Source organism: Cercospora kikuchii (assembly GCF_019650295.1).
Source record: "Cercospora kikuchii DNA, contig_00004, whole genome shotgun sequence".
Taxonomy (NCBI): domain Eukaryota; kingdom Fungi; phylum Ascomycota; class Dothideomycetes; order Mycosphaerellales; family Mycosphaerellaceae; genus Cercospora; species Cercospora kikuchii.
In genome coordinates, this window is record NW_025408585.1 from 1,078,011 (window position 1) to 1,102,680 (window position 24,670).

At 52.3% G+C, this 24,670-nt stretch overlaps 10 protein-coding genes across 10 annotated transcripts; 2 read left to right on the forward strand and 8 right to left on the reverse strand.

Annotated features, from left to right (window-relative positions):
* Positions 1 to 619: 619 nt before the first annotated feature.
* On the reverse strand, positions 620 to 2,483 carry CKM354_000665300 (uncharacterized protein; the record flags this gene model as incomplete). The annotated part of the gene is made up of 2 exons (XM_044801977.1): positions 620 to 2,377; positions 2,448 to 2,483. 2 exons carry the CDS (start codon positions 2,481 to 2,483, stop codon positions 620 to 622), a joined length of 1,794 nt encoding a protein of 597 aa, XP_044657912.1.
* Positions 2,484 to 3,028: 545 nt separating this feature from the next.
* CKM354_000665400 (uncharacterized protein) lies at positions 3,029 to 3,328 on the reverse strand (the record flags this gene model as incomplete). The annotated part of the gene is made up of 1 exon (XM_044801978.1): positions 3,029 to 3,328. The coding sequence occupies one exon, from the start codon at positions 3,326 to 3,328 to the stop codon at positions 3,029 to 3,031; it is 300 nt and encodes a 99-aa protein (XP_044657913.1).
* Positions 3,329 to 4,172: 844 nt separating this feature from the next.
* CKM354_000665500 (uncharacterized protein) lies at positions 4,173 to 5,843 on the reverse strand (the record flags this gene model as incomplete). The annotated part of the gene is made up of 1 exon (XM_044801979.1): positions 4,173 to 5,843. The coding sequence occupies one exon, from the start codon at positions 5,841 to 5,843 to the stop codon at positions 4,173 to 4,175; it is 1,671 nt and encodes a 556-aa protein (XP_044657914.1).
* A 2,392-nt stretch (positions 5,844 to 8,235) lies between these two features.
* CKM354_000665600 (uncharacterized protein) lies at positions 8,236 to 8,710 on the reverse strand (the record flags this gene model as incomplete). The annotated part of the gene is made up of 3 exons (XM_044801980.1): positions 8,236 to 8,294; positions 8,433 to 8,583; positions 8,636 to 8,710. 3 exons carry the CDS (start codon positions 8,708 to 8,710, stop codon positions 8,236 to 8,238), a joined length of 285 nt encoding a protein of 94 aa, XP_044657915.1.
* Positions 8,711 to 12,772: 4,062 nt separating this feature from the next.
* CKM354_000665700 (uncharacterized protein) lies at positions 12,773 to 13,729 on the reverse strand (the record flags this gene model as incomplete). Its single annotated transcript, XM_044801981.1, has 6 exons — positions 12,773 to 12,964; positions 13,025 to 13,051; positions 13,140 to 13,218; positions 13,288 to 13,312; positions 13,369 to 13,504; positions 13,631 to 13,729. 6 exons carry the CDS (start codon positions 13,727 to 13,729, stop codon positions 12,773 to 12,775), a joined length of 558 nt encoding a protein of 185 aa, XP_044657916.1.
* A 1,355-nt stretch (positions 13,730 to 15,084) lies between these two features.
* On the forward strand, positions 15,085 to 17,207 carry CKM354_000665800 (uncharacterized protein; the record flags this gene model as incomplete). Its single annotated transcript, XM_044801982.1, has 5 exons — positions 15,085 to 15,118; positions 15,170 to 15,238; positions 15,296 to 15,533; positions 15,586 to 17,078; positions 17,137 to 17,207. 5 exons carry the CDS (start codon positions 15,085 to 15,087, stop codon positions 17,205 to 17,207), a joined length of 1,905 nt encoding a protein of 634 aa, XP_044657917.1.
* Positions 17,208 to 17,847: 640 nt separating this feature from the next.
* On the reverse strand, positions 17,848 to 18,537 carry CKM354_000665900 (uncharacterized protein; the record flags this gene model as incomplete). The annotated part of the gene is made up of 1 exon (XM_044801983.1): positions 17,848 to 18,537. The coding sequence occupies one exon, from the start codon at positions 18,535 to 18,537 to the stop codon at positions 17,848 to 17,850; it is 690 nt and encodes a 229-aa protein (XP_044657918.1).
* A 441-nt stretch (positions 18,538 to 18,978) lies between these two features.
* On the reverse strand, positions 18,979 to 19,706 carry CKM354_000666000 (uncharacterized protein; the record flags this gene model as incomplete). The annotated part of the gene is made up of 3 exons (XM_044801984.1): positions 18,979 to 19,042; positions 19,099 to 19,251; positions 19,312 to 19,706. The coding sequence occupies 3 exons, from the start codon at positions 19,704 to 19,706 to the stop codon at positions 18,979 to 18,981; spliced, it is 612 nt and encodes a 203-aa protein (XP_044657919.1).
* A 1,151-nt stretch (positions 19,707 to 20,857) lies between these two features.
* CKM354_000666100 (uncharacterized protein) lies at positions 20,858 to 21,566 on the forward strand (the record flags this gene model as incomplete). The annotated part of the gene is made up of 2 exons (XM_044801985.1): positions 20,858 to 20,960; positions 21,019 to 21,566. The coding sequence occupies 2 exons, from the start codon at positions 20,858 to 20,860 to the stop codon at positions 21,564 to 21,566; spliced, it is 651 nt and encodes a 216-aa protein (XP_044657920.1).
* A 723-nt stretch (positions 21,567 to 22,289) lies between these two features.
* On the reverse strand, positions 22,290 to 24,575 carry CKM354_000666200 (uncharacterized protein; the record flags this gene model as incomplete). Its single annotated transcript, XM_044801986.1, has 3 exons — positions 22,290 to 23,998; positions 24,238 to 24,433; positions 24,489 to 24,575. The coding sequence occupies 3 exons, from the start codon at positions 24,573 to 24,575 to the stop codon at positions 22,290 to 22,292; spliced, it is 1,992 nt and encodes a 663-aa protein (XP_044657921.1).
* Between the last annotated feature and the right edge of the window lie 95 nt (positions 24,576 to 24,670).

The following is a 24,670-nucleotide window of genomic DNA, read 5'->3' on the forward strand; positions in this document are numbered from 1 at the left end:
GAGCTTCAGCACTGACGATCGCTTCACCCACGACCCATTCTGCGGCCAACACGCAGAGGAAGTACTCCTCCAGCACCGACATATATATTCTACTTCAGCACTGCCAGCGCTTCGCCGCGGCCTCTGCTACGTCGCGAGTCACGAGGCTGCCTCACACACGTCCAGTCGAAGGATGCCAACGGCCTCTTCTCTACCATATGTTAAGCGCCCAACCCGTGGTAGCTCGCGCTTAGCACTTCCGCGAGAGGCGCCAGCAATGCCTCACTGCGCCATGACGATGTTCCGTCACAAGGCTGGACATCGTCGAATGCTGCTGGAATCGTAGTTTGACCTGTTCGCTGTCTATAAGCGGTCTCACTTTGTGACGTCCGCTCAAGACAACGACAAGGACATCAATCTACAGGATCCACGAGAAATAATCACTCCAATTTCGTTTCCAGAACCCTTCGATACCAAACACTGTGCTGCCATCCAAAGACTGGCTCTCTATCTGCTGTCGTTGTATTCATACTCATACTTCATCAGCGTGATCCTTCCAGCAACGACGCCGCCAGATCCGCACAGAACTCCTCGCAACAAATTGAGCAGCCAGTAGCAATGATCTTCGACACGACCATCATCACCATGAGAGGCCATTCCTACGCCATATCCGCCGCTTCGCCAGGACTCCCATTATCAAAGCACACAAGGCAAACCCCAAAACCTGCCAGGACATGAATGTATCTTGCCAAGCCTCTCGACGGTGACTTCCATTGCCAGATGAAGCACTATCGCTGGACAGTGAAACTTCCTTCATCCGCTGCGGAAGAGGACGGCACCACATTTCATTACACCCTGCAGCGCTGTTTGGCACAAAAGTCGCCGACATGTCGGACTCCCCCAGAACATTCCCATCTGCCGCGAGAGCTTCCACTTTCACGACCAGAGGCGGTGGCAGGGAGGATGTCGATTCGATCAGCGCCGAAGTCTCGAAGCCGCTGCGTGGAAAAGTTCCCAGCTCAGTCCAGCTGACTTCTGCATCGTTCGGTGTGGTGATTGTAATACTACCGCCGTAAATACGCCAACTCGCCACTTCCGTCGCCCCATTCCAACTCATATGAATGGCAGTTTTCACACTTTGCTCTTCTGTCATTTCCTTTCTTCGCGAAAATGCAGCCACAGCAGGTCTCGTCTTCGGCCTCCCTATCCAGGCCTTCGTCTTCGTCGCACGATATAAGGCCGGAGTCGCCTTCTTATCCACCACACACGCCTCGAATACAGGCCGCGACTCTGGCGCCGCGGTGTATTCTGTCATACATCCTGTGTTCCCCCATCCGATCAGCACATTCCCATTTTCGAGAATTTGCATACTGCCGCCAAGTTCTGCTGCACGTGGCTGAGACGCAGTGCGATAAGTTTCCAGAATCGAGACTGTTCGTGCCGCTTCGTTGACGGAAAGCAGAAGACCGCGGCTGTATGATCGAGGTTTCCGTTTGGGAGTCTGACCATTGTCGAAAGGGCTTATTGTGAGGATGCCACTTTCATTGCGGAGCAGAGTTGCATGGTGGGGAAAATAGAACCAATCTGATATCTCTTCTCCTTCTCCTTGACCATTCGTCGTTGCTGAGATCATACGAAAATCTGACCTTCGACCTCCGAGTCGCCATACCACAGATCCATTTTTGCCATCGATCAAATAAATCGCAGAAGCATGTCGAGCACTTATCAGATAATCTCCACTGCCGTCGAGTTTCTGGACAGAGTTGATATGAAAATAATCCCATGGTGAATCGGGTTGACGGCCGTCATAGAACGCCACGGCAGTCTCGTTCAGATTGATGTGATCGGAAGCTTTCCATTCGAAAATTATGGCTCCATCGCTGAGTCGTTGTTCTTGGAAGACAGAGTCATGTAGCCAACCAATTCCAGGTACGCCATATGCTGACAGTTCAGCAGGAATAGGACGGTATTGTGTCAAAAGAGCTGACTGTGATTCTCCAGATCCATTTTCAACTAGTTTGAACTCATGAAGATCTAGCGCCGAGGACGTTCCGTTATACTGGATCCCTTTGACATTCTTGTAAGCAGAATCGAGAATCAAGGCTTGACCTCGTCCGCTACCTCCTTGGTTGAAGGTATGCAGCATACAGAGATAAGTCTCATCTTGATCGCCGGCTTGGGAGGAATATGGACAAGGTTCAAAGACATATGCCTGAGGACCAGATCCAGTGCTTGCGCTGAAGGTCTCGCTTCCTGACCAGATTAATTCGCCGAACTGGTCATAGATGAACGGCCCAGAAATGTGGTTCTTGAATGGCGAGATGAAGATGTAGCCCGGGGACACAGTAGATCGATCCAGGATAGTGACATTGAGGTGAGGCACTGCGATATCTGGACGCTGGAATCTCGGGGGCGTGGATTAGTCATGCGATTATTGATGGATGGAATCAAATGGAGTCCGGACTCACCGACTTGAAGGGATGTGTCACGGTCGGACCATCCATATTATTCTCCGGTTACATGGAAAGGAATCGCCCAGGTAAGAATATCATGCACACAGAAGCTGAGGATGAGAAGTAACGAATCATCGATCAATTCAAGCTGTCTCAGTACCTACTACTGTACCTTGCTGCTGGAACGAATGACGAAGTATTGAAACAGATGAAAGGAAAGCATGGTATGTGTATGATTAGTGAACCCTAACGAGCCCTCAAAAATCAGCCATTGTTGCTCCGAAACACGTTCCGTTGCGCGTGGTGCCTGTTCATAATTGTGTGTCTCTGTGGATGACCACTCGGGCCCACATTTGCACAGTAAGATCGATGTTACTGTGCGCTACTGATAACGCTACTACATACTGAACCATCACACTAGCTAGCAAAAACGAATGTCTCCGTGCACACATGGTTGACCGCGGTCCGCGCGGCCGCATATGTCCGCGCTTTGATCGGGCTGCGAATGAGCCCGAAACCCTCGCTTGCCATGGCCTTTCGTTGCCCGATTGATCAGAACTCGTGAGGTCGTTGTCTTCATCGTTGTGGTGGAAAATTTATTCCTCTTCTTGGGTGTAAATGTACGCCTCACGGGCATCGAGATCGCGCTTCTCCTCCTCCTGGGTGTAGATATAAGCCTCACGGGCGCCAATGTCTCGCTTTTCCTCCTCCTGGGTGTAAATGTAGGCTTCACGGGCGTCGAGATCCCGCTTTTCCTCTTCTTGAGTGTAGATGTAGGCTTCACGAGCAGCAATGTTGTCGCGAGCCACTGCGATATTTGGCTGCAGAGTGTCGATTGGAGCGGCAAGGGCGATGGTCGCCATGCCGAGGGCGAGGATGGTAGTGACAGATGGCATATTGTATCTTGTTCGCGTTGTTATTGTGATGTGTGTGGTATTGCTCGTTGTTCACTGATCGATAGAACGCTTGTGTCAGTCATCGAAAGCCCCGGCGGACAGGCGTAGGGTTATTATCTCACGGCGTTGGAGCCATGACGAGGCTTCGAGAAACGTCCCGTCCCTCATCTTGCGGTCGCGTCCATCGGGGATGATGCTAACCGAAGTCTCAAGCTGACACAACCACCAGTCGAGGCCATAGTTATGGGATCTATTGACTGCGTTGGGTTAGGAGAGTGATCAGTGATCTCTGAGCAGAAGGTTGGCGGCATAAAACTTGCATAACTTGCATTAGTTCTTCTTCACCCTCCACCCGACCTGCACTTGCGCCGTTAGTGCCATCGACCGGATCCCGCGAAGCGCAGTCTAAAGAGGCACCAACTGTCGTTTAGCTCGTACCGCCTGAGACATACAAAGAGCTATGTGCGTCAGTTGTGTGCATTTGTTGTTACATTCGCGGTTGCCCTCTGTCGTCAGAGAGGGTTACAGTGCTGCCAAAGTGCGGACCTTAACTTTATTCCTCGTGGATTGATGGATGATCCCTGTTCTGACGGGTCAAGATTCGTGGTCTGGATGCAGAATATTAGCATTTGTCTGAAGTGGAGTCGAGATGTCCGATTGAGACAACGACAAAGACAACACTACTGTACAGGTCCCCATTCCCAGCTCCTCTTCCTTCTATGCTGCCCTTCGCGTGTCTCATGGTCCAACAAACACCTCGCCATGCGTAAGTTTACAGAGTTTCTTCGAATATTCGACAATTTTGCACAAATGTGTTGCACAGGATACATGTACAGGGGAGTCATCATGAGCCGGAGCCAGAAGCTTTCTTCTTCGATTCCTCATCTTTCTCTTTCGGATCCTTGTCCTTCGCGTTCTCCTCAGGATTGTTATGCTGGCCCGAGATATCGTGCCAGATGCGCTTCAAGAAACCTTCGTCCTTGTGGCTGTCAGTGTTCGAGGATGTCGAGGATGTGGAAGATGTTTTCTTCGATGAGTCCGTATTCATCTTGTTCAGATTCATAATCCGTTTCGCGCTGTTGTCTCCCATTTCATCGGCCAGCATTTCCAGGATCGTGCGCTGGTTTACCGACAAGTATTTGGGCATGTTGACCTTGAATTCCACGCGAAGATCACCCTTTGCTCCTTGTCGCGAGTTGAGCTTCTTCATACCCATGCCGCCCATTGTAATCTTGTCGCCCGTTCCAGTGCCGGTTGCGACCTTGACCTTGACATCGCCATCTAATGTTGGGACCGTGATCTCGCCTCCAAGCACGGCAGTCGTCAGGGGTATACTGGCAGTATACAGCACATCTGAGCCGTGCCTCTGGAACTTCGAATCCGGTGCCACACGAATGAACACGTACAAATCTCCCTTCTGTGTAGCTCCGTCTGGGTTGGTCGATTGTCCAGTGGCGGGATGATCGCCCTCACCAAGTACTCTCAACCGCATGCCATCTTCCACACCACCAGGAATATCCACTGTGACCGTTCTCTTCTCTCTTACCGCTCCATGTCCTCTGCATGTGCCACATTCGCTGCCGCGCGGAACCTGTTGTCCAGTTCCTCCACAAGTGCCACACGTACTCGCCATCTGGAAACCACCCTGCATGAAATGCACTCTTGTCCCAGTTCCATCACAGCTCTTACAAGCACTCCTTTGAGTTCCTTTCTTCATTCCTGATCCAGTGCAAGTCTTACACTTGACCAGCGGGTTGATTGTGATATCTTTCTGCACACCCTTTGCAGCATCCATGAATGAGATGTTCGTTTGCACCTCAATATTCTCCCCCACCATGACCTCCTCTTGAAATCCTCTTCCTCCAGGTCTCCCTCTCCTCGCTCCACTACCGCCGAAAGCTGAGAACAGATCTTCGAAATTGAACTCCGCCCCTCCAAATCCTCCCGCGGCACCTCCACCACCGAAGCCTCCGAATGGGTTTCCACCCCCGAATGGGTTGCCTCCACCAAAGGGTCCTCCAGCTCCTGGACCTGCGCCCCCTCCAGCCGCATTTCCATTCGCATCGAACGCCGCGGATCCGTACTGATCATACATGTCTTTCTTTGACTTGTCGCTCAGTAACTCGTATGCGCTTTGCGCTTCAGCGAATTTCTCTTTAGCTTTGGGATCCGGGTTTGTATCCGGGTGGTACTTTTTCGCGAGGCCATAGTAAGCCTTTTTGATTTCGGATGCAGTCGCGGATTTATTAACACCAAGGGAAGCATAAGGGTCTTTGATCTGGAGAGGTGGGGTAGTGTGGAAGGCGCGTGTTGTTCGAGTGTTTTTGGTGCATGGCTGTTGTATTCGTGGGCGATGGTGGGTTGTAGTTGTGAACGTTCGATGGCAGTTTGCTATTGGGCCGCGGCGGTGCTCGTGGTAGCGATTTGGCGTTGTGGTTGATGGCGATTTTGCCGCAAGTATACGCAGCGGCGTCGCTGTCGCCTTGGGCAACAGCGCAGGCGATGCTAGGCTCATTGTGATTGCAGTGTATTCGCAATGCGGGAGAGATGGAGATGGGATGATGGCATTGTCAAAACTTTGGAGCGTCGGCTGCCACGCGATTTGCCGAGCATTGTCCGAGCGCACGGGCCACAATTTGGGAGTGAACTTCGAAGATTCGAGATGAGACTGGATTGCAATGCTGTGTGACGACCTGATGGTAGACATGATACGGTCAATGTACGCATCACACAGATTAGATCGTACTCAAGCATTGGAAAAATTACTTGCCATTGCATAAGGGTGTTTTATGTATATTCTACTCCCGAATGCTTGCTGATACAACCTAGCCAAAAAAGCGTGAGCTCAACTCCTATCTGTCTTTTACATCTGGGTCAATAGCAACAGGTGGATACATGGAGATTCTGACCGATTGATTGGCTTAGATGATGGGTCGGGGCAGAATAAGCTGTTTGGCATTCTTCAGAGCTTTAGTGCAAAAGTTCTTGACATGGTAATGGTTCACTTCACATTCTCGTATCTCCACGAAGCCCAGTTCAATTGCTATGAGACTCTGGCTATGCTATCTCCCGAGCAAAAAGAACGCGTGCACTTATCGGGATTCGAACCCGAGTCTCCGCCTATTTTCACAGCATGAAGGCTATGGGAAGGCGAAATGCTAACCACTAATGCATTGTTAGGTCCTGTAACGTGCAATGGACGGTTCGGGGAGACATGCCTACACTATAAGTGCTTACTAATCGTTGTTTCGTTCGATAATATATATTTTGCAAGACTGGAGTGAAGCTTTGAATTTTCCCCGCAACACCCCGCACGTTCTGGGCTTGTCTGTCCGCCATTTGCTTACTCTTTCAATGTCACAGATGGTCCACCATGCTTTCGATCATACTCCGACATGGCAGGTCGTATTTGGTTCAAGAATGTGAAAATGAATTATTCATTTATTTGTTCTGCTTTTTGGGGTCCTGCTAGATTGGAAGCCATCGGCTGAGGCCCGTATCATGTTGTTTGTACATTACGGTGAGACAACGAGTACTGTGCTGAGCCCATCGACAGAAAGCACCATCAGTCAAGTCTCCACTAGCTTTCATGGTTCAACATGGACACTCGCACCACTAAGGATCCACCTTCTGGGGACAAGAACGATACCACCGTCAGAGTCTCGACACGTTTTCGACAGCTCTTTGCATCAGACTTGTGCGATATGACAGAAGAGACAAAGACATTACTATCCCATCGGAGAGGCATCATTCTATGCACCTATTAATTCTTGTTGCCCAAGAAGCAGCAGGTAAGACAAGATCCTGTCTAAAGTACCATTCTGGCCATAACTATGCTGATCAGCAGAAAATGGCCCGTCTCCTTTTTTCGAAGAACAGTCTGATGTTTGGATCTTAGCACCGATGGGATCAGCGAGAATTTCTTCAGTACTTACCATCGGCCAGGGCTGTCATGTTTTCGATGACCGTACCCGCTGTGGTGGATTCTAATCCTAGGGATGAGCACAGAGCAGAGCAAATTCCAGCTTTCCAGAGAAGGAGGTCCTCTCGATTCCAAAACACAGGACAAAAGGGACACGTAACTCAGATGCCTCCATATGAAAGGCCTCCATGCCATCCCAAGGTCCGATGGTCGTCCTTAATTTCCACGAACAGACGCTTTGGGTGATGACTTTCAAAGCAGTGGTTGGAAGAAGGTAGTCGTAGCCCAGACATCCCTTTACAGCGTGATTGAGCTGATATTTGAATTTAGGCGAAGCTTGTGAGAAGTTTAACTGTTTGTATCTTTGCAGATAGATGAAAATATGTCTCGTCCGACTCGGCTCTATGCGGTGCAATTCTTCCACTCCAACAGTGATTTGAAGCCCGCGCAGGGTGGGAATACTCCGCTCGTGACATTCTGTCAATGTCGATATGGCCTATCTGATTCTCTAGTGCTCGTCAATCTACATTGAGCATTTCAGGGTTCTCGATCGCTTTGACATTCTCGCACTCCTCGACGGTCACTCCTCTACTGGGTTGCTACCATTCTCTTTCGCTAGTAGCAGATCTGAATTTATGGGCAGTACGGGACGAAGTCTGAAAGGCCAAAGAAGCTGGGACTCCAGCGCCGTGTTGAAGCTGGTAAATGGGCTGACAATAGCCGGAATAAGAGTTGGAGCAGTGTCTACAGTACTGGGTGAGCTGGAGGCAGTAGACAAAACAAGGATCGGGTATATGCGTCGACACGAGCGCTGCAAATCCCGGACAAGCTACAAAGAGCTGGAGCGAGACAAGTTTGTGCAGGGACTTGAGGATGAGCGATCTCCATTTATGGCGAAGCCGGCGGTTCTGTGAGTCCTAGCTCTGTCGCTGATTGAGATAATTGCAAGTCAGAAACGATGTCCGCTGCTTCGATCTCAACCGAATCACGCCCAGTCGTGGCTGGGCTTGATCTCAATCTCATCCCTTTCGATCTGGTCCTCTTCTGCCTCAGCTCATCCCGCGTTATTGTAGCGAGCCTGAATCTGCTCGCGAATAGCTTTGCACTCGTCAAGCAGCTCTTTCTCAGCCCTGCCAGCTCCAGCTGCTTCGTTGAACAGCTCAGCCACACGGACAAGCTCACGCGCCATGTCAAGACGGTCCACTTTGTGGACACAGGCGAGCACGAGGCAAGCCCTTCCGTATATCCGTAATGGCAAATGCTCGAAGTCGAGCAGAAGGCGAGCTGCCGACCGGGCATCCTCCTCGCGGTTTTCCGCAAGCGCTTCAGCCATCTGGGCATAGTCAGTGGAAAAAGCTTTGAGTGTTCGTCTTCGACGAACGTGCCTCGCGATCGAGTTCATTGAACGCGCTCAACAGTTCGCTGCGCTGGACGCGTTCTGGCATTGCTTGTTCTGACATCTTGTAGGGGATTCTGCAGCTTGCAAGCAGGGATGGAAGGATGTTGTGGGCGTCTTGGTGTGTGAGATGTCTGGGCTAAAGCGCACAAATTGATGCTAAGCGCTTTCGCGAGCTTTGAGTGATACTGATGTGGGATGTTACAGGCGTTGCCAATAACCTGAGTGGTACAACTGATGTTTGCACATGCAGGCACGGACCAGCGACTGCTTCACTTGCAAATGAGCTGCAGCTAGGCCCACCCGTTCTCCGACCACACTTGCCCTACAAACACTCTACAAACAAACATCCATTGCAGTCCCCGCTGCTTTCCATTGCCGCATCCATCACGAATCAACTTCTCAGCACCCTTGTCTGAATTCAGAGTCTGGAAAACGTCGCAAAACAGAACTGTCTGTCTGAAGCTGGAATTCACATTGGTCCATCATGTACTGGCTCGCTCTGATCGGCCATGCTCTGCCACGGGCAGGAGAGTCGGAAAGTCTCGTCGCAATGACACTTGAATCCAGGCGAAGCATTGGCCTCGCTATCCCCCAGCTGCGGAGTGCCAACGCTATAATGAAGGCTCCGAAGAGGCACACCACGCGTGAGTGAACAAGTCGCGCTACTTAAGCGAGAGACGCCAGAACATCCTTGCAGTCCATCTTTATAAGCATCAGAGGATTGGACAGGACAAGATTGCTGTCCCTCGCGATATCTACTGCACGATTGCCCGCGAAACTGGTCGAGAGACTGCACTGAGCATCTGGACTAAGCTCTCGACGATTGCCTATTTGACCCTCTTCCTCTTCTGCGGTCCCTTCTTGCAGTATTGCCTCCTGAAGGACATCCTCGGAGCCACTACTGTAGTCCTTACTTCCGCCGCCCTCGACCTCACATTTCTCCTCGCATTCGTTACAGCAGTAAAGGCTTCGGACCTTCACTTTTCTAATTTCACCCCTTACTTTGCTTCGATTCCGGCAGGAGTCAAGATTGGCTCTAGTGGCAAAGATGTCGCAAGAGACAGTGCTTCGGATGATCAACCTCTCCATTCAATCGTCGATCGGCAGGCAGAAAGCACGCTCCGACTGACGACGAGGGCGAAGCGGGCGACGATGATAACGCTCCGCCTCGAAAGCTCCACAACAAGAAATCAGGTGATGGTGATTATACGGGTGATGGCGCCGATGACGGTGATGAGAATGCGGAGGACGATCCATCTTCCAAGCCAAAGGCACAGCCAAAGAAGAAGGCCACGAAGGCAAAGGGCAGGAAAGCAAAGGTCCTCCAGTCACAGCCATCTAACCCCGAACAGGCTAAGGTAAGTCTACTCCTCTAACCCCTCCGACTTTGGCTCTCTCCACGTCTCTGTACAATCGTACTGTATACCTGTAACACTACTAAAATCTACAAGTTTGAGACGGAAGCGACAGATCTCGTGTCCCAGACTCTACAGCAAACGACCCAACTCTTGTCAGCGCAGCTCGCATCGCAAAGCACTTAAACGAAACAAAGCTGCGTCACTGCGTCAGGCTCAAGTATCCTACTGCCCCCAACGAGATCACCATGGCGCAAATTCTTGAGAGAACTCCGGTCGCTAGCAGCAAAATTCAGCCCTTAGATCGCAGACAGGATCCCACCAACACTCGTCGCTTTTGGGTCTATTCTTTCAAAGGAAAACGGCAAGGAGGTGCCCAAGACATCAATGAACATCGCGCACGAGATCTTCCTGACCACATCTTCCAGTTCTGAAGCTCGTATTCTCCGTACGAAGCTTGCAAAGATATACAACACCTGGCCATACCAAGCATCTCCCTTGAGGATCCGCTATTGCTGCTGTCGGTCCTGTATTCTGCCGCCGTTAGGCCAGGTGCTCTGCGGAACATGCAACGTGAGAGGTGACCGCAGTAAGGACGTACCAGAAGTGCGGCCGGGCGAATCGTCAGAGACAAACAACGTGGCTAACTTCTCTCTGTCGTGTCGCAGAGCCAAGAGCCAACAAAGGCGAAGCTCTCTCACAAGCCAGGCCAATTCTAAGGGCAGAGACACTCAACAAAGCCTGTTGCGACTCTGGTTCGAAGATCTGTTGCGAGGCACCGCATCGGAAAACAAGTCGTGACAATGGCTACTGTTTCGTCTAGAGCACCGATGGAGACTGTCCTGGTATGTGTCTACGCGAGCTTCAGACAAATTAAGACAATTATCGAACGGATACAACTTCAGCTCGCAGGGAATCTCGTGGATATCTCTCACGAAAGACCCCGTTTTCAAGAAGCACGTCTCGTCGCTGCTCCACTGCTTGTACGTATCCGTTGGTGTGTACCATGGAGGGTAAATTTGAGAGAAAACATCTCTCCTCAATATGGAAGCAGACTCAGGACATTAAAGTCGTGGATGGCGAGGGTGAAACGCCAAAGATGATCTCAGAGACACGACTTCAAAGTTGACTTTCTCTGATCCGCTTTAGCCCTTCGATGCTGCTTAGTGTGCCGATGGGCCAGGTGAAGCCTTACGAGAAGGATCAGAGGTGAGCAAAAGCGCAGTATTGGCAAAAACTCTGCAAGCTCGTCGACGCAATACTCTGGATTGGCGACAAGTAAAATAAGCCTTCAGATCTCAACAGGAACAGCCTGGCCGTTCTGATCAAGGAGTAATTGGTGGGTGTGCATCTTATGTGCAACAAGGAGTGGGAAACCTACGACAATCTGTACACGCTCTACGCCAAGACCACTTCTTAGTATTGCGCTTCGAAAACCGACAAGTCAACTCTCAGATCGTGTCGAGACAAGTATGGCGACCGATCAGGCCTCCCTTTGATACTATAGCCCAAAACTTCCCTCAGATTCAGTATTGCTCATCGGGAGCTCCAGTTTGGCATGTACTCTGGCTGGTCTTCGAAAGTTTCTGATAATGTTAGGGAGCGGCTCGATAACAGCGATCTTAACATCACGCTCGTTGGGTTCTGGTCCGTCAACTCTGCTAAGCTCTGTATGGCTGTAGAATACTAGCAGGATCTCGATCGCATTCTCAAAGCTGTCATAGTCGACAAGAAGTCGTGCAATGCAGAGGGTCCTCCAACTTCTACTGCTGCTACTCCTCACGATGAACAGCTTGAGAGCCAAAATATCTTCGCCCGCGCACACTCCGATCCAGAGGCTACGGTGAACGAGAATGACGGATCCTGCCGCCATCTGATCCTACAGACGCTGCTTTGTCTAGCAGTAAAGCTCCTTCAGAGATGAGCTCAGCTGTGGCACCAAGCTACGGGACTGGTGGCGAGATGGAGATTGAGGAGCCTGCGAGTTGTCCTGCTGATGAAGACTACGCCGTCTCACACCTGGCCACAAAATTCAAGGTGATATACCCTTGCTCATGCAGGAGCTCATCAATACTGGTAAGATGCAGATGCCAGTCAAACATTTAAAATGCCGTCGAGCCTTTGCTTGTCTTTGAGACACTGCAGATACGGATTACGAGGACGTGACGGAGAAGTGGGATGTGCCAAGGGAGATTTAGGGAGCTTTAGTCCGTGGCAGTGATCAGTAGCTCTGCATTGATTAGCGTGGTTGTGTTGATAGGGTCTAGGGGTTGGATAAGCAGCGCTGCCGCAAGCGACTAGTCTGCCAAATGTCGACCGCTCACTTGTTCGCTATGTGTTTAGCACTAAGCTCTGCCTAATTTTCAGAAACTTGAGTTTCCATGTTCTGTCTAGTACATTTCCCTTGACAGTCAGGCTAACGTGCCCCATCAGTAACTCGAGCACTGAGACTGCCATTCAATCGCTTACTCCTTCTGCAGGGTCGCACCCACCATGGCAATGTGCTGTCTGGAATACGACTGCATGTATTGAGGCTGGACACTGATGCTGAAGTTGAAACTCGCGACACAACTGACGGAAGAGGGGAGTTTAAATTTGCACGTCGTTAGCTCGCTTCGCCTGAATGTAACGGTTCGTAAACAGGAAGGCAAAGGACCGTGGCGCTAGAGCCTAGTTCATTGTGATCATATCTTGGGTGCTAGCTTTTACGCACACTTCAATAGTGTTACACTCGCTTTTGATCTCGTTGAGGTTCCCACGCACTGCGTTTAGAACACCTCGGTGCGCTCGATCTTAACCTCGCTGACAGGACGGTCACCAGCACCGGTGCGGACAGCACCGAGCTTGTCGACGACGTCCATACCCTCGACGACCTTGCCGAAGACGGTGTGCTTGCCGTTGAGGTGAGCGGTTGGGCCAAGAGTGATGAAGAATTGGCTGCCGTTGGTGTTTGGTCCGGCCTGGCACAATAGTCAGCAAGCGACCTCGATGAAGATATGGACTGCATCGAAAATACTCACGTTCGCCATGGAGAGAGTTCCCTTGGCCTGGGAGATGTTAGCCATATGTACTTGTTGCTGGAGCTCTGTCTGAAGTTGCTGAGCTCGTAGCATGCTGGGGCTCTGCCCGACTTACATCGTGCTTGAGCGAAGGTACGATCTCGTCTTCAAACTTATTGCCATAGATCGAGCTACCTCCGCGTCCAGTGCCAGTTCTGTTGATATAAGATAATGTAAGCATGAGTCTCTAATATTGATTACGCTTTCACAGATCGCAGACGTACGGGTCGCCACCCTGGATCATGAAGCCTGCGCGGTGTCAGCATTGTGTCGCATTAACGAGTCTCTAGCTGCGGAACCCTCACCAGAGATGATACGGTGGAAGATGACTCCATCGTACTTTCCAGTCTTTGCAAGAGTTGCAAAGTTGGTGCAAGTGCGTGGGGTCTGCTGAGAGAAGAGCTTGACGGTGATGGCTCCGAGGGTAGTGTGGAGGATAACCTAGATCGATACAGGTCAGCAACGTGCACCTCTGCTTGTCCGCATGTTTGCGAAATAGCTGTCAGTCTTCGGAGCCCTTGGGCTGGGACTACACGACTGCTAAAAGAAGTGGTTCCTCGGTCTTACCTTGTCTGGGTTCTCTACGGCGCCTGCGGGCGCTGGAGCTTGAGCAGCGGCGCTACCAGAGCTGCCGCTACCGCCGAGGAAACTCTTGATCTTGTCCATTGCTGTTTTTGGTGGTGTATTGAGACTGTGTTGATGGTTTTTGATGTTTGTCAACTTCCAATCCTCCAAGAAGTGACGCCTCCATCTTGCAACGACAAACGTTTCACGCTAGCCTCTTTGGGCTGGGTGAGCACGGTTTCACATGATCGCATACTGACTCGAAATTCATGCATACATGCGCCTGCAACAACACAAGCACTTTCATCTGACATTCGCAGAGGTGCACATTGGGTGAGTACGGCAAGGCACACGTCTTGCTGACCTGGGGCATTGCTCTCGTGGCACTTTCTGCCGGGCAGTTCTCCGATGTCCAGAGGCGGGTATTGCGGAGGATAAACTTCGAAGAGCGGAGTCGACTTAGCAGGGTCGTACCGCTGAGGACATGATGTCTCTCTCATCAGCAGTCTGAAGGCTCGCCCTGGGATGCGTGGCAAAGAAAGCCTATGGTCGTGCTTCTCGGCGCAATGGCTTCGACATCCATATTTGACTTTGGGGTGGCGAGCGGGTCCAGACAGCGAGCTGCGAGAATTACGGGAATAAGCCCGAGTCGAATACATCACTTGCAGAACATCTGTATAGTGCTCGCGATCTTACTTCCGAGCCACAAGGAGATGGGAGAATGCAAATTACTCTGTAGACATCATGGACATGGAAGACATGCCCTCCCACACCGACCAAAGCCCGTCGGCAACTTGTCGAGTGTCACACGTCGGCCGCAGAGGGCCCACTCTGGTGCCAATTGCTGACCAGGCCGTCGCTCGGGCTTTGATGTCACGGAACGGCGGACGGGGGCATGGCCTTTGTTGCCTCTTTCACGCATCTCGGGCAAGATGGCCCGAAGCGACGGCGGTGGGTATTGTGAGGCTTCATACAACAGACAGTGTTGTTGCCATGCTAGAGAGCGTGGAACGTGGAACGTGGAGCGAGTGTCACGAGTGTCACGAGCAGAAGAGTGCAAAGCTTACTGTTCATCGTCGTGTGATTGGCGCAGCTGAGATCTTGGGGACTCCAGCGGGGATAATGGTCCAGGACGTGTCGCATGTGAAAGGGCCGCGGCAGCGACGTCTTACGCATGACCATTTCAGCCCAGACGAGTGCCGATTCACATGCTTAGCACGGTCCCTGCACGATTAGAATCAAAAGCGACCGACGGCCCCGTCTGCGTCGCTGTGGTGTTCCTCTTTTCATCGCCCAGACCAAGTGCATAGCGGCTGGCTAGTCTGCGAACGGCATTTACCTCGGCCAGAAAAGCACCTGCATAATAGACGACTGTCGGCGCTGCCTCTCGCCGCCTTCCCACCACGCACCTCCGCCTCCTCTCGCTGTCTTTGCATTGAATCGAATAAACAGCCATCATGCCTGAGAGAGTCATCGTTGTCGGCGCCGGCCGTGAGTACTTCAAGCAGCACAATCGCGCGAAAACAGCTGACACTTGAGCAGTTTCCGGTCTGAGCGCTGCCCACACTATCTACTTGTCCGGCGGCAATGTCCTGCTTCTCGACAAGAACAGTACGTGAACTCGCAAAGTGGAGGAACGGCGAGAACGAGCGCTGACAAACTTTCCAGACTTCATGGGTGGCAACTCCACCAAGGCCACTTCCGGAATCAACGGCGCCTTGACCCGCACACAGGTCGACCACGGCATCGGCGACAGCGTTAAGCAGTTCTACGACGACACTTTCAAGTCGGCGCGCGACAAGGCTCGCCCAGACCTCATCAAGGTCCTCACATACCAATCCGCATCCGCGGTCGAGTGGCTGCAGGACATCTTCAACCTCGATCTCACACTTGTCTCGCGGTTAGGGTACGTGTTTTGCCAATTCCGCATTTTCGGGCTGTTCTGACATATTCAATAGAGGTCACTCCTTCCCACGAACACACCGTGGCCACGATGCCAAGTTCCCCGGTATGGCCATCACATACGCCCTCATGCAGCGATGGGAGGAGCTGTGCGAGAAAGAGCCAGAGCGAACTGAGTTGATCAAGAAGGCAAATGTCAAGAGCATCAACATGGATGGCAACAAGGCGACAGGTGTTACATATGAGCTCAACGGCGAGCAATTCTCCGTCGACGGCCCTGTCGTGCTTGCGACTGGTGGTTACGCTGCCGATTTCACAGAGGACTCGCTCCTCAAGAAGCACAGGCCCGACACCTTCGATCTGTCGACCACAAACGGCAACCACGCCACTGGTGACGGACACAAGATGTTGATGAAGATTGGCGCCAACGGAATTGACATGGACAAGGTGCAAGTGCACCCAACTGGTCTCGTCGACCCCAAGGACCCAACTGCCAAGACGAAGTTCCTGGCCGCTGAGGCGCTCCGTGGTGAGGGTGGTCTCCTGCTGAACTCCAAGGGCGAGCGATTCGTCGACGAGCTCCAGCACCGTGACTTCGTCTCCAACAAGATGTGGGAGGAGAAGGAGAAGGGCAACTGGCCAATCCGCCTCTGCCTGAACAGCAAGGCGTCCAATACACTCGACTTCCACACTCGCCACTACTCTGGTCGTGGCCTGATGAAGAAGATGACTGGAGCTGAGCTCGCGAAGGACATTGGCTGCGGCGAGAAGAAGCTCAACGAGACCTTCACTGCATACAACAAGTACGCAAACGGCGAGGAGAAGGATCCATTCCAGAAGAAGTTCTTCCACAACTTCCCAGTCGAGGTCAATGACGACTTCCACGTTGCGGTTATGGAGCCAGTGCTCCATTTCACCATGGGTGGTATCGAGATCAACGATAAGTCGCAAGTGCTCAACTCCAAGGGCGAGCCTTTTGAGGGTCTTTTCACTTGCGGTGAGTTGGCTGGTGGTGTCCACGGTGCCAACCGTCTTGGTGGCTCCTCGCTTCTCGGCTGTGTCGTCTATGGACGTGTTGCCGGTTCTAGCTCCAGCAAGTACCTCTTCCAGCAAGTTCTCAACAACTCTGGTGGCCAGGCTGCATCGCGTGCAAGCCAAATCAGCTTGCACATCGACCCAAGCCAGCCAGGCAAGATCTCCGTGGAGTGGGGCAATGGCGCCTCTGCCAGCAGCAGCGACAGCTCTGGACAGATCCGACAGCAAGGTCAACTATCCGCCGCTCCAGTTATGGGTGGCTCCAAGGATAGCAAGGACCCCGGCCAGGTCACCAAGACGAACGATATCAAGTCGTTCAAGGTGCCAGAGAAGGAATACTCCCTCGAGGAGGTTGCCAAGCACAACAAGAAGGAGGATCTCTGGATTGCGGTCAAGGGTGTCGTGATGAATGTCACTGACTGGGTTGACGAGCATCCAGGTGGTCCACAAGCCCTTTTCTCACACATGGGCAAGGACGCATCAGAAGAGTTCGAGATGTTGCACGACGATGAAGGTAAGCTCATTCTTCACACACTCCCGACTCAAGACAACATACTGACATGCGCGAACAGTGATACCAAAGTACGCCGCAGAGATTGTCATTGGACGAGTCAAGGGCCAGGAGGTCACACTCGAGTACTAGGCAATGAATTTGACGAGCGAAATATGACATCTTTATTTGACGCTTTCTCGGAGGCAGATCTCTTCCGATGATGTAGGAAAGTTCCTCTTGGGAAATTTTTGAACTCTTTGTGTGTTGTATACCTGTGAATACATTCTTCGTCGATTCCAGTTGTTCCCTGAAGACCTGTTGGGTCCTCGAACTTGCCAACATCACTACACTATGATATACAATCAGGCCTTCGCATCGAAAGCTGAGAGCTGGCTGACTTGCCCAATTCCCACAGTCGTGCCTGTCTCTCAAGGTATGGAGCAAAGAGATCCGTCGCTATCGCGAGTGGTTGATTTCGACAAGTCGCTCCTACGAAGCGCATTTGTATCTCAGACAGTCTTCTGGCTCAGAACTTCGTCTGGGGCGGGAAAGCAGGCGGTCATCGTCAATCGCCCTGGAGAAAGGCACACTTTCCCATGATGACTTCGAAGAGACAGAGGGTACGCTCAGTCGTGTCTCAGATAGTTGCCTCCAGTATGGAAGGATGGTCAAACGTCAGGTCTTGCCCGTTGCGAAGCTTGCAATTCCAAGCCACTGAAAGCTGAACCGATGTACAATGAGTTCGTGGTGTACAATTCATGGCGCATTCTACGCATCTCAGCCTTTGCATTCAAGTGTCGGTGAGCACAAACGCTTTCTCGGTCAACGACCACGTCGCAAACAGTTGATGCTCAACGTCATCTTCCACGAGTAGCTTGTTGCAGATCGTATGGCTTTCGCTGTCTACGCCATTAAGCTCATCCATGGTCGCTTCTCTCAGCCAGATCTCCAAGCGACTGAGGTGCGGTAAAGTTGACCACACTGGTTTCGAAAGCAGATCTGTTGCGCCGGTGGCATCCTCAGTAGTGCACACATCAAGGCGGAAAGTGAGCTCTTGCAAGTCCGGGAGAGTCTGCAATGCCAATGCCGCCCACTTCTCATGTAGCTCTAGCTCTTCTGATAGCTCCTCGCCATCAAATGAGGCCAAGCGGATGTGCAAGGTCCGAATCTTTCTAGCAGCTGTTGGTATGCCGATTGATGATCCCACGTTGGCGAGTTGAAAATCGACGTGGTCACTAAGGTGTAGACTCGAGCTGCCTCCTATGTGTTCTCGATATTCGTCGCTAAATCGCCGCGACACCTGGAGGAGTTGAGGGAGTGGAACACGTTTGGCCCTCAATGTGGGCTGCGTCTTGCTTCCAGGCTGACTTCTGTCTTCCACCGCGGCTTCATAGATCATGTCCCGGAGCTCGCGGGGTAGGTCGAAGAAGGCGAAGACGTCGCGCGGTTTCGAGGCACCTGCGTTGTGCGAGACAGCCATAATGGTAGGTCCTTGTAGATGTGGCTTTCACGTGAAAAGATCTCGTTGTGCTGGATTCCCAAGGCCGCCCTCAGAAAGGACATGCGGTGTCGTCTCAAGCGACACCTGCTGCACAGCAGAGCTGCTCCTCTTTAGTAAGCTCAAAAGCAGAACCCTCACGCTCTTTCCCGAGACAGAGGTCCTCTCTAGCGATTGCCCGAATTCCCTAGCGGAAGTCCCAGCGACCGCTTTGGGAACGCAGTTCTTAGCAGGAGTGTTGAGTGCGGCGCGGTTCTGATTTCGTCGTTGAGGCACCACCTGAATTTACGGCACAGCAAGATGGGCAGACGGACCCGAAGAGATGTTGCGGCGACGTGCTGCCTGTCAAGTAGTCGGGGTTTGGCTGATTGGAAATGGCACTAGCTGCAGCTGCAGGGTCCAGTCGTATCACGCGACGCGTCTTCAGCTGAAGACGAACTCCTTCAGGATGGGGGAACTTGCGAATTCCGGGTTCAACAAGATGCAACTGCGCAAATATTCAGCATGCCGTGGAAAGCAGTACAAGTTTAAGATGCAACATACTTCATGAAGTGCGCCAGGCCATTCTTTCGATGCTCCAAGAACTTGGGCCGAAATCTAGACACCACGCTTTTGCGGGGAAGCTCCGGAATCTGGGCTTCTGCATGTGGAAATGCCCTTATCAGATCTGTTCGAAGGCGATCAAACTCCGAGTATCTGTGGAGGCAACAGTCAGCAACTTCGCATTGGCCGTGGGGACGCGGAGCTATGGACAACCTTTTGTTCAGCGGCATGTCGCCTCCGTATAGGGTGCTTACGGTCAAGTGCCACACCACATACGCGCCAATGCTGCCGTTGCCGGACACGACTGAATAATCGTCTATAGTCACCGACTGTGCCCAGCACGATAGCGCCTGCTCGTCATCATCTTTCGAGTGGTCCTCGAGAGTGATGGCGGCCGGCCGTGCGTGGTCAATGGTGAGGATGCTCGCGGAACTGGCGGTCCTGCGGTGGCGATTCGTGCTCCAGAATGGGGGAGCATCAGTCACACCTGAGCCGTTCCGAAGATCAGAGGATCCAGATTCTCGCTCTGGTGCAGCTGCGATGGCGGGCGTCTGCAGCTCTCCGCTCGCCGCTGGCGCTCCATCTGCGTCGTCCAGGCGGGTCCCCATGCGATACGCAGGATGTTTGAGCCGGATCCTGGGCACAAGCTCCTCGAGTGTGGTATAGAAAAGACTTGCTACCCAGAGCTCCAACGGAGACCGCGCGTCCCGCCGTCTACCAGGGTACCTTTCGGCGCCAATGACTTGCAGAAAAGAGGTTGAGCACAGGTGGTGGTGGCCTGCAGTGCGGGCGGCCTGCAGGTCAGCGCAGAAAGCAGCAGTGCCCCCAGCAGTCGGGAGGGTCCCAGCCATCGGCTGCTTGCGAGCGTGTGCATGGCTTCAACGTCCGCCTTGGCACTGGCCAGAGGTTCCATCTTCACAGACCACAGTGCAGACACTCTATGCGGGACTTTGTCGGGGAGGAGCGCGCTCCAAGCGACGACAGGAAAGCAACTTCGACGCACTGGACTCCTTGCACGGCCTCTGTCTCCCAAGAGCTTCTCTTCTCGGGCCAAGGTCCTAGGGAGAAGAGGTGAGAGGCAAACGACCTCAGCTTCCGAAAACGTTTAGTGCACTCAATTCGATGGCCCTAGCGCTGAGCCGGCGTGCATGAAAATAGCTGTCGGCACACGCATTCAACGTCCACAGCTCTCTCTCCCACACCACCACACCACGAGACGAATCGTGCGCATGTCGCAGAGCATCCGACCGCGCTCGCATGTCGGTGGCAAGAATATGGCGCTCGGCTATGGGCACGTCGAGCGTCCAAGCTCCATCCATGCTTTCGTGCCGTCGTGTGACCCCGTTGCACTCTAATATAAGTCAAGCCTCTCCCGGTAAGTAGCGAAGGTTGCCTGTACTTGACATATCCGCTCAAGGAACGTGCTGTTGGGACCGCGTCTGTCGCTTTCACATCGCTCTGTCGTTCTTGAACATCTTGCAACAATCATCAGTCGCTACTCCTTGCTTCGAGTGTTCGCTGTACAACAACATTCGTCAGGTAAGATCTCCACGCCCAAATTGGACAGCACGATTCACAGTCCAAGCTTCCGCCTACGCTCATGGCAATCTCTCGCCCGTCAATCCTCCTTTGCGCTGAACAACAAGGATACCATCCACAGCGCGTTGACACTGTACTCACCGTCTTGCTATAGATTCTACTATACCGTTCCAAAGCATAACCATTTTAATCAACACGCGATCGAAATACACACATCACGATGAAGACCTCCACTACAGCGGCCGTCGCCACCTCTATTCTCCTCTCGGGAGTCAGAGCCCAATACACCATTGATCCTCAATCCGTCTCAAACAGCACGCGTGGTACGTCCTACATTCATACCGTCCTCATTCGCAGCACCCTAACATTGCACCACCACAGAATTCTGGTGCCAACAACAAATCACCCAATGCCCTCTTATCTGCCTCGACCAAGGCAGCTCGACCGGCTCGACCGAAACCAACGAATGCAATTCCGATGCCCTCACCTACGCCTGCGTCTGCGATAACGGCCTCTCGCCCAATGTCTCCGAGTATAGCAACACGCTCCCCTACAGCCTCTGCACCGAATGGGGCTCACAATGCGTGTCGAACTGCAACGGCGATCCAACCTGCGCATCTAAATGCCGCAGCGACCACCCTTGTGGAGCGCAGAATCCTACACGCCAAAACACCAGCACGTTGACACAATCGAGCACCGCCGCGCCATCGGGCACTGGAAGCCAGAGTGGAAGCAACGCGCAAGTCACAACGGACTCGGATGGGAGCACGGTGACGGTGTACAATGGCTTCGGTTCATCAGGCCAGACAACACAAAATGAGAACGGCGGAGTTAGCAACGTGCGCGTCTGGGCTTTGGGCGTTGGTCAGACATTTGGCACACTGAGCATCATGGGCCTCGCAACATTGGGCTTTGCTGTTCTGTTGTAAGAGCCTAGCCATTGGACTCTTGTCCCCGATAGCCCTCAGGAGAGAGGGTAAGAGCTGGATAACATGCTGGACGCAAAAGAATTTGGATACATGACGATGCGGCGGATAGGAAGCACAGCTGCACTCGCATGACACAGGAACACCACATTCAGTCCACGCGACTCGTGCGAGTCCGCCGGTGTCACTGGGTTCATGAGGCGGAAAGCTCTGTCGCACCACGTCGGAGACTTCCTGCTCCCATCTTCTATTACTATCATTGATGACGCGTATGATCGATTGCATAGCGAGCATTGGAGTTTCTTGATCTATTGGTGAATTAATTCGGTCTCTTCAAAAGCAGCGTTTTGGGTAGCGAACTTTTTATGGCGCGAGGCTTCGATGCAAAGACAATTTTTTCAGCTTACAAACATTAATACCAGTGCAATTCTGACCTGTCCATTTCTATCTATCTGATTTCGCTCTTGCTCTTGCTCTTGCTCTACCTGAGGTCACAATCATGCTGTGATGTGTTATGATCGTCGTCGTCCGTCACGACCCCGATCGCAACCGTTGTCGTGGCAGTCGTGCTGATCCGGCTTTGCTCAACGGCCTTCCGGACCAAGGTTGCCAGACTGCAACGCACGTGCATGTCGGTACCAAACCACAACTCCAGTGGGACGGAGTTCTTCAGGAACAGGGTCGAAACAATGGTACGCTTTTGGAAATCGAGATGCAATTCGTCCTTTATGATGCGAATGTCCTGTTCTCGACCGCAACGTCCACCGCTCTCTTGCCGTTGAGGACATTCGTCGTTGCAATAACAATCTTTCTGCCGCTGCTCTTTTCGAGCTGTTCATTCACGAACCGGAGAGCGGCGATCTCGGCATATGTTACACCACCGAGGAAGAAGACGACTGTGACTTTCGGTCCTTCTTTACTGCCTCGCAGCGTCTTTCTTGCGTGAGAAGCGTCTGCGTCACTTCCCTTTTGCGTTACGTCCACTGTTGCGCCTCTGATCCGCGAGATCACGTCCTCGAAGCCTTTGAATCCGCTCCCAGCAGGAGCTGTGGCGCCTGTTTTGGACGAATTGGTGAGGAGCTGGTGAAGATATGGCTTCTGGAGGATGCACTGCACTAGTCGCACACTGAGGGGAGCGTAGCCTGAAAAGACGTAGGCAATGTCTTCTGGATCAGCTTCTTTCACGTCGTCGGTCCACAATTGCAGCGATTTCCGCACCGCATTCCAATCTGTCGCGGTCTGGCCAGCCGAGCCTGCTATGGGATTCAGATAGCCTCGATGGCTCTCCCGTGGGACGAAGAGGCCCATCTTTTCTAGATCTGCGAGTGTGAGCAGATGCTGATAGCCATATGCTTGCAAGATCTGTCGCTTGAAATGGTCCAGATCGCGCTGGCGAAGTCCATTCATCACACAGCTCTCCAGGCAGAGCAGGCGCAAGACTGTACTCAGAGGCGCATCTCGCGCGATCAGTTCCTCGATGTTCTCGTGCAAGGTTGTTGCATCAGTCCCGGCGAGGAAGTTTTGTTGGACTTCGAGCATACGGCCAAAGGACTCGCTACGTGTGATCTTCATAATCTCTTCCGCGAGGCTTGTATGGATCTTCAAGCTCGTTGATTCAGCTTGATAGGAAGGTAGTTTCGCTACTACGTTCTTGAGATCGGCCACTGTTTGATCTTTATTGTGCATGGATTCGCTATCCGAGGCCAACCGACGTGCAATGCGGTTCAGTGCCGGGCCCACTGTCGCGAAATTGGTATCTCGAAGGTCAGGGTATAGTTTATCGTTGGAGCCTAGCACAACTTTGCGCTTTGTTGCAGCAGTCGGAGCTGGTGTAGACCCGTTTTGCTGCTGCGATGCGGCAGGAGGTGCGCCACCCAAAATGGAGGAGTCCACTTCAGTGGTGTTGTTGGCAATGACAAACACCTCATCAAGCAAACCCTCGTATGTGAGTTGCGTTGACAAGGCTGTCAGAAGGTCGATTTCGCGATCAATTATGATCAGATTTTCGATCAACGAACTTGGTGTAAGGCCAAAGGAAGTCAGATAAGTGTTAGTTGGATCTGCTGAAGCATTCACATCGTCCTCCTGCCGCATTCTCAAGAGCAGGTCTGCAAGTTGTTTGGCATTGTCACCTTTGCCTAATATGCGCGGTATTAGACCATACTGCTTCTGCAGCAGCATTAACGCCTTTGCGGATGCGAATATGCTGGTCGGATCCTTTCTCAGGGTGAGACTGCTGAATGCATCGTCGAGCTCCAGAGATAGCACGTCTGGCTCGAGGGCAACAAAGTTGAGATGCAGCTCTGTGATGGTCGCCTCTCCTAGCACGCCATGCTCCTCGAGGATCATATTACTGACCAAGGTCCTGCGTGGCACCCATATGATTGTGAAATCATGCTCGATCTTGCTCTCAGTCCTGATCAACTTGATCTGCTCTGTTGCTGTCAGCTGGATTTTCTGACATGAAATAAAAGCGATCGGTATGTAAGCAGGTGATCCAGATGCTGCACGAGAGGGAAAGCCTCGCGCAGCTTTGTAGAAGATCCAGAAGCTGGCTCAATTTTGGCATCAAGACTGAATACGCAGGGTAGGAGAAATACAACTGCGCACTCTACTTTTAGAGCCGTGATGAATTGCACTTTTGCGTACAATCGATACAGGAAAGGCGACATACCGGCTACCATGCGGATTTTCTTCGCATTCTCCCCTCGCACCATGAAGACGATGTTTCTTTGACTGGAATCGACATTGTGGTTCTCCAGGAAGAAAGGCTTGTCCACGCCATATTCCTGAAGGGTACTGAACTTGACAATCAGTCCGATAGTGCCGGCCAGCGACTTCTCTATCACCAGGTTCTTTTTCCCTCGAACCTAGGCAGATGTCAGCAGACAGCCTCACCGACATGTGCGGTCGGGTGTAACCCACGCTCTCGAGTAGCAACAACAGCTCCCTTCGAGCTTTGTCGGTGATTTCTTGAGTATTTATGGCCTTTGCGGCCGAGTGGGCAGCCATGGCTACATGATTGGAGGTGTGGGAGTGGGAGCGAAAGTCGTGTCAAGAATGACGCCGAAGCTTGATGCGTCGCGTGCGGCGGGGATGTTTCCGCT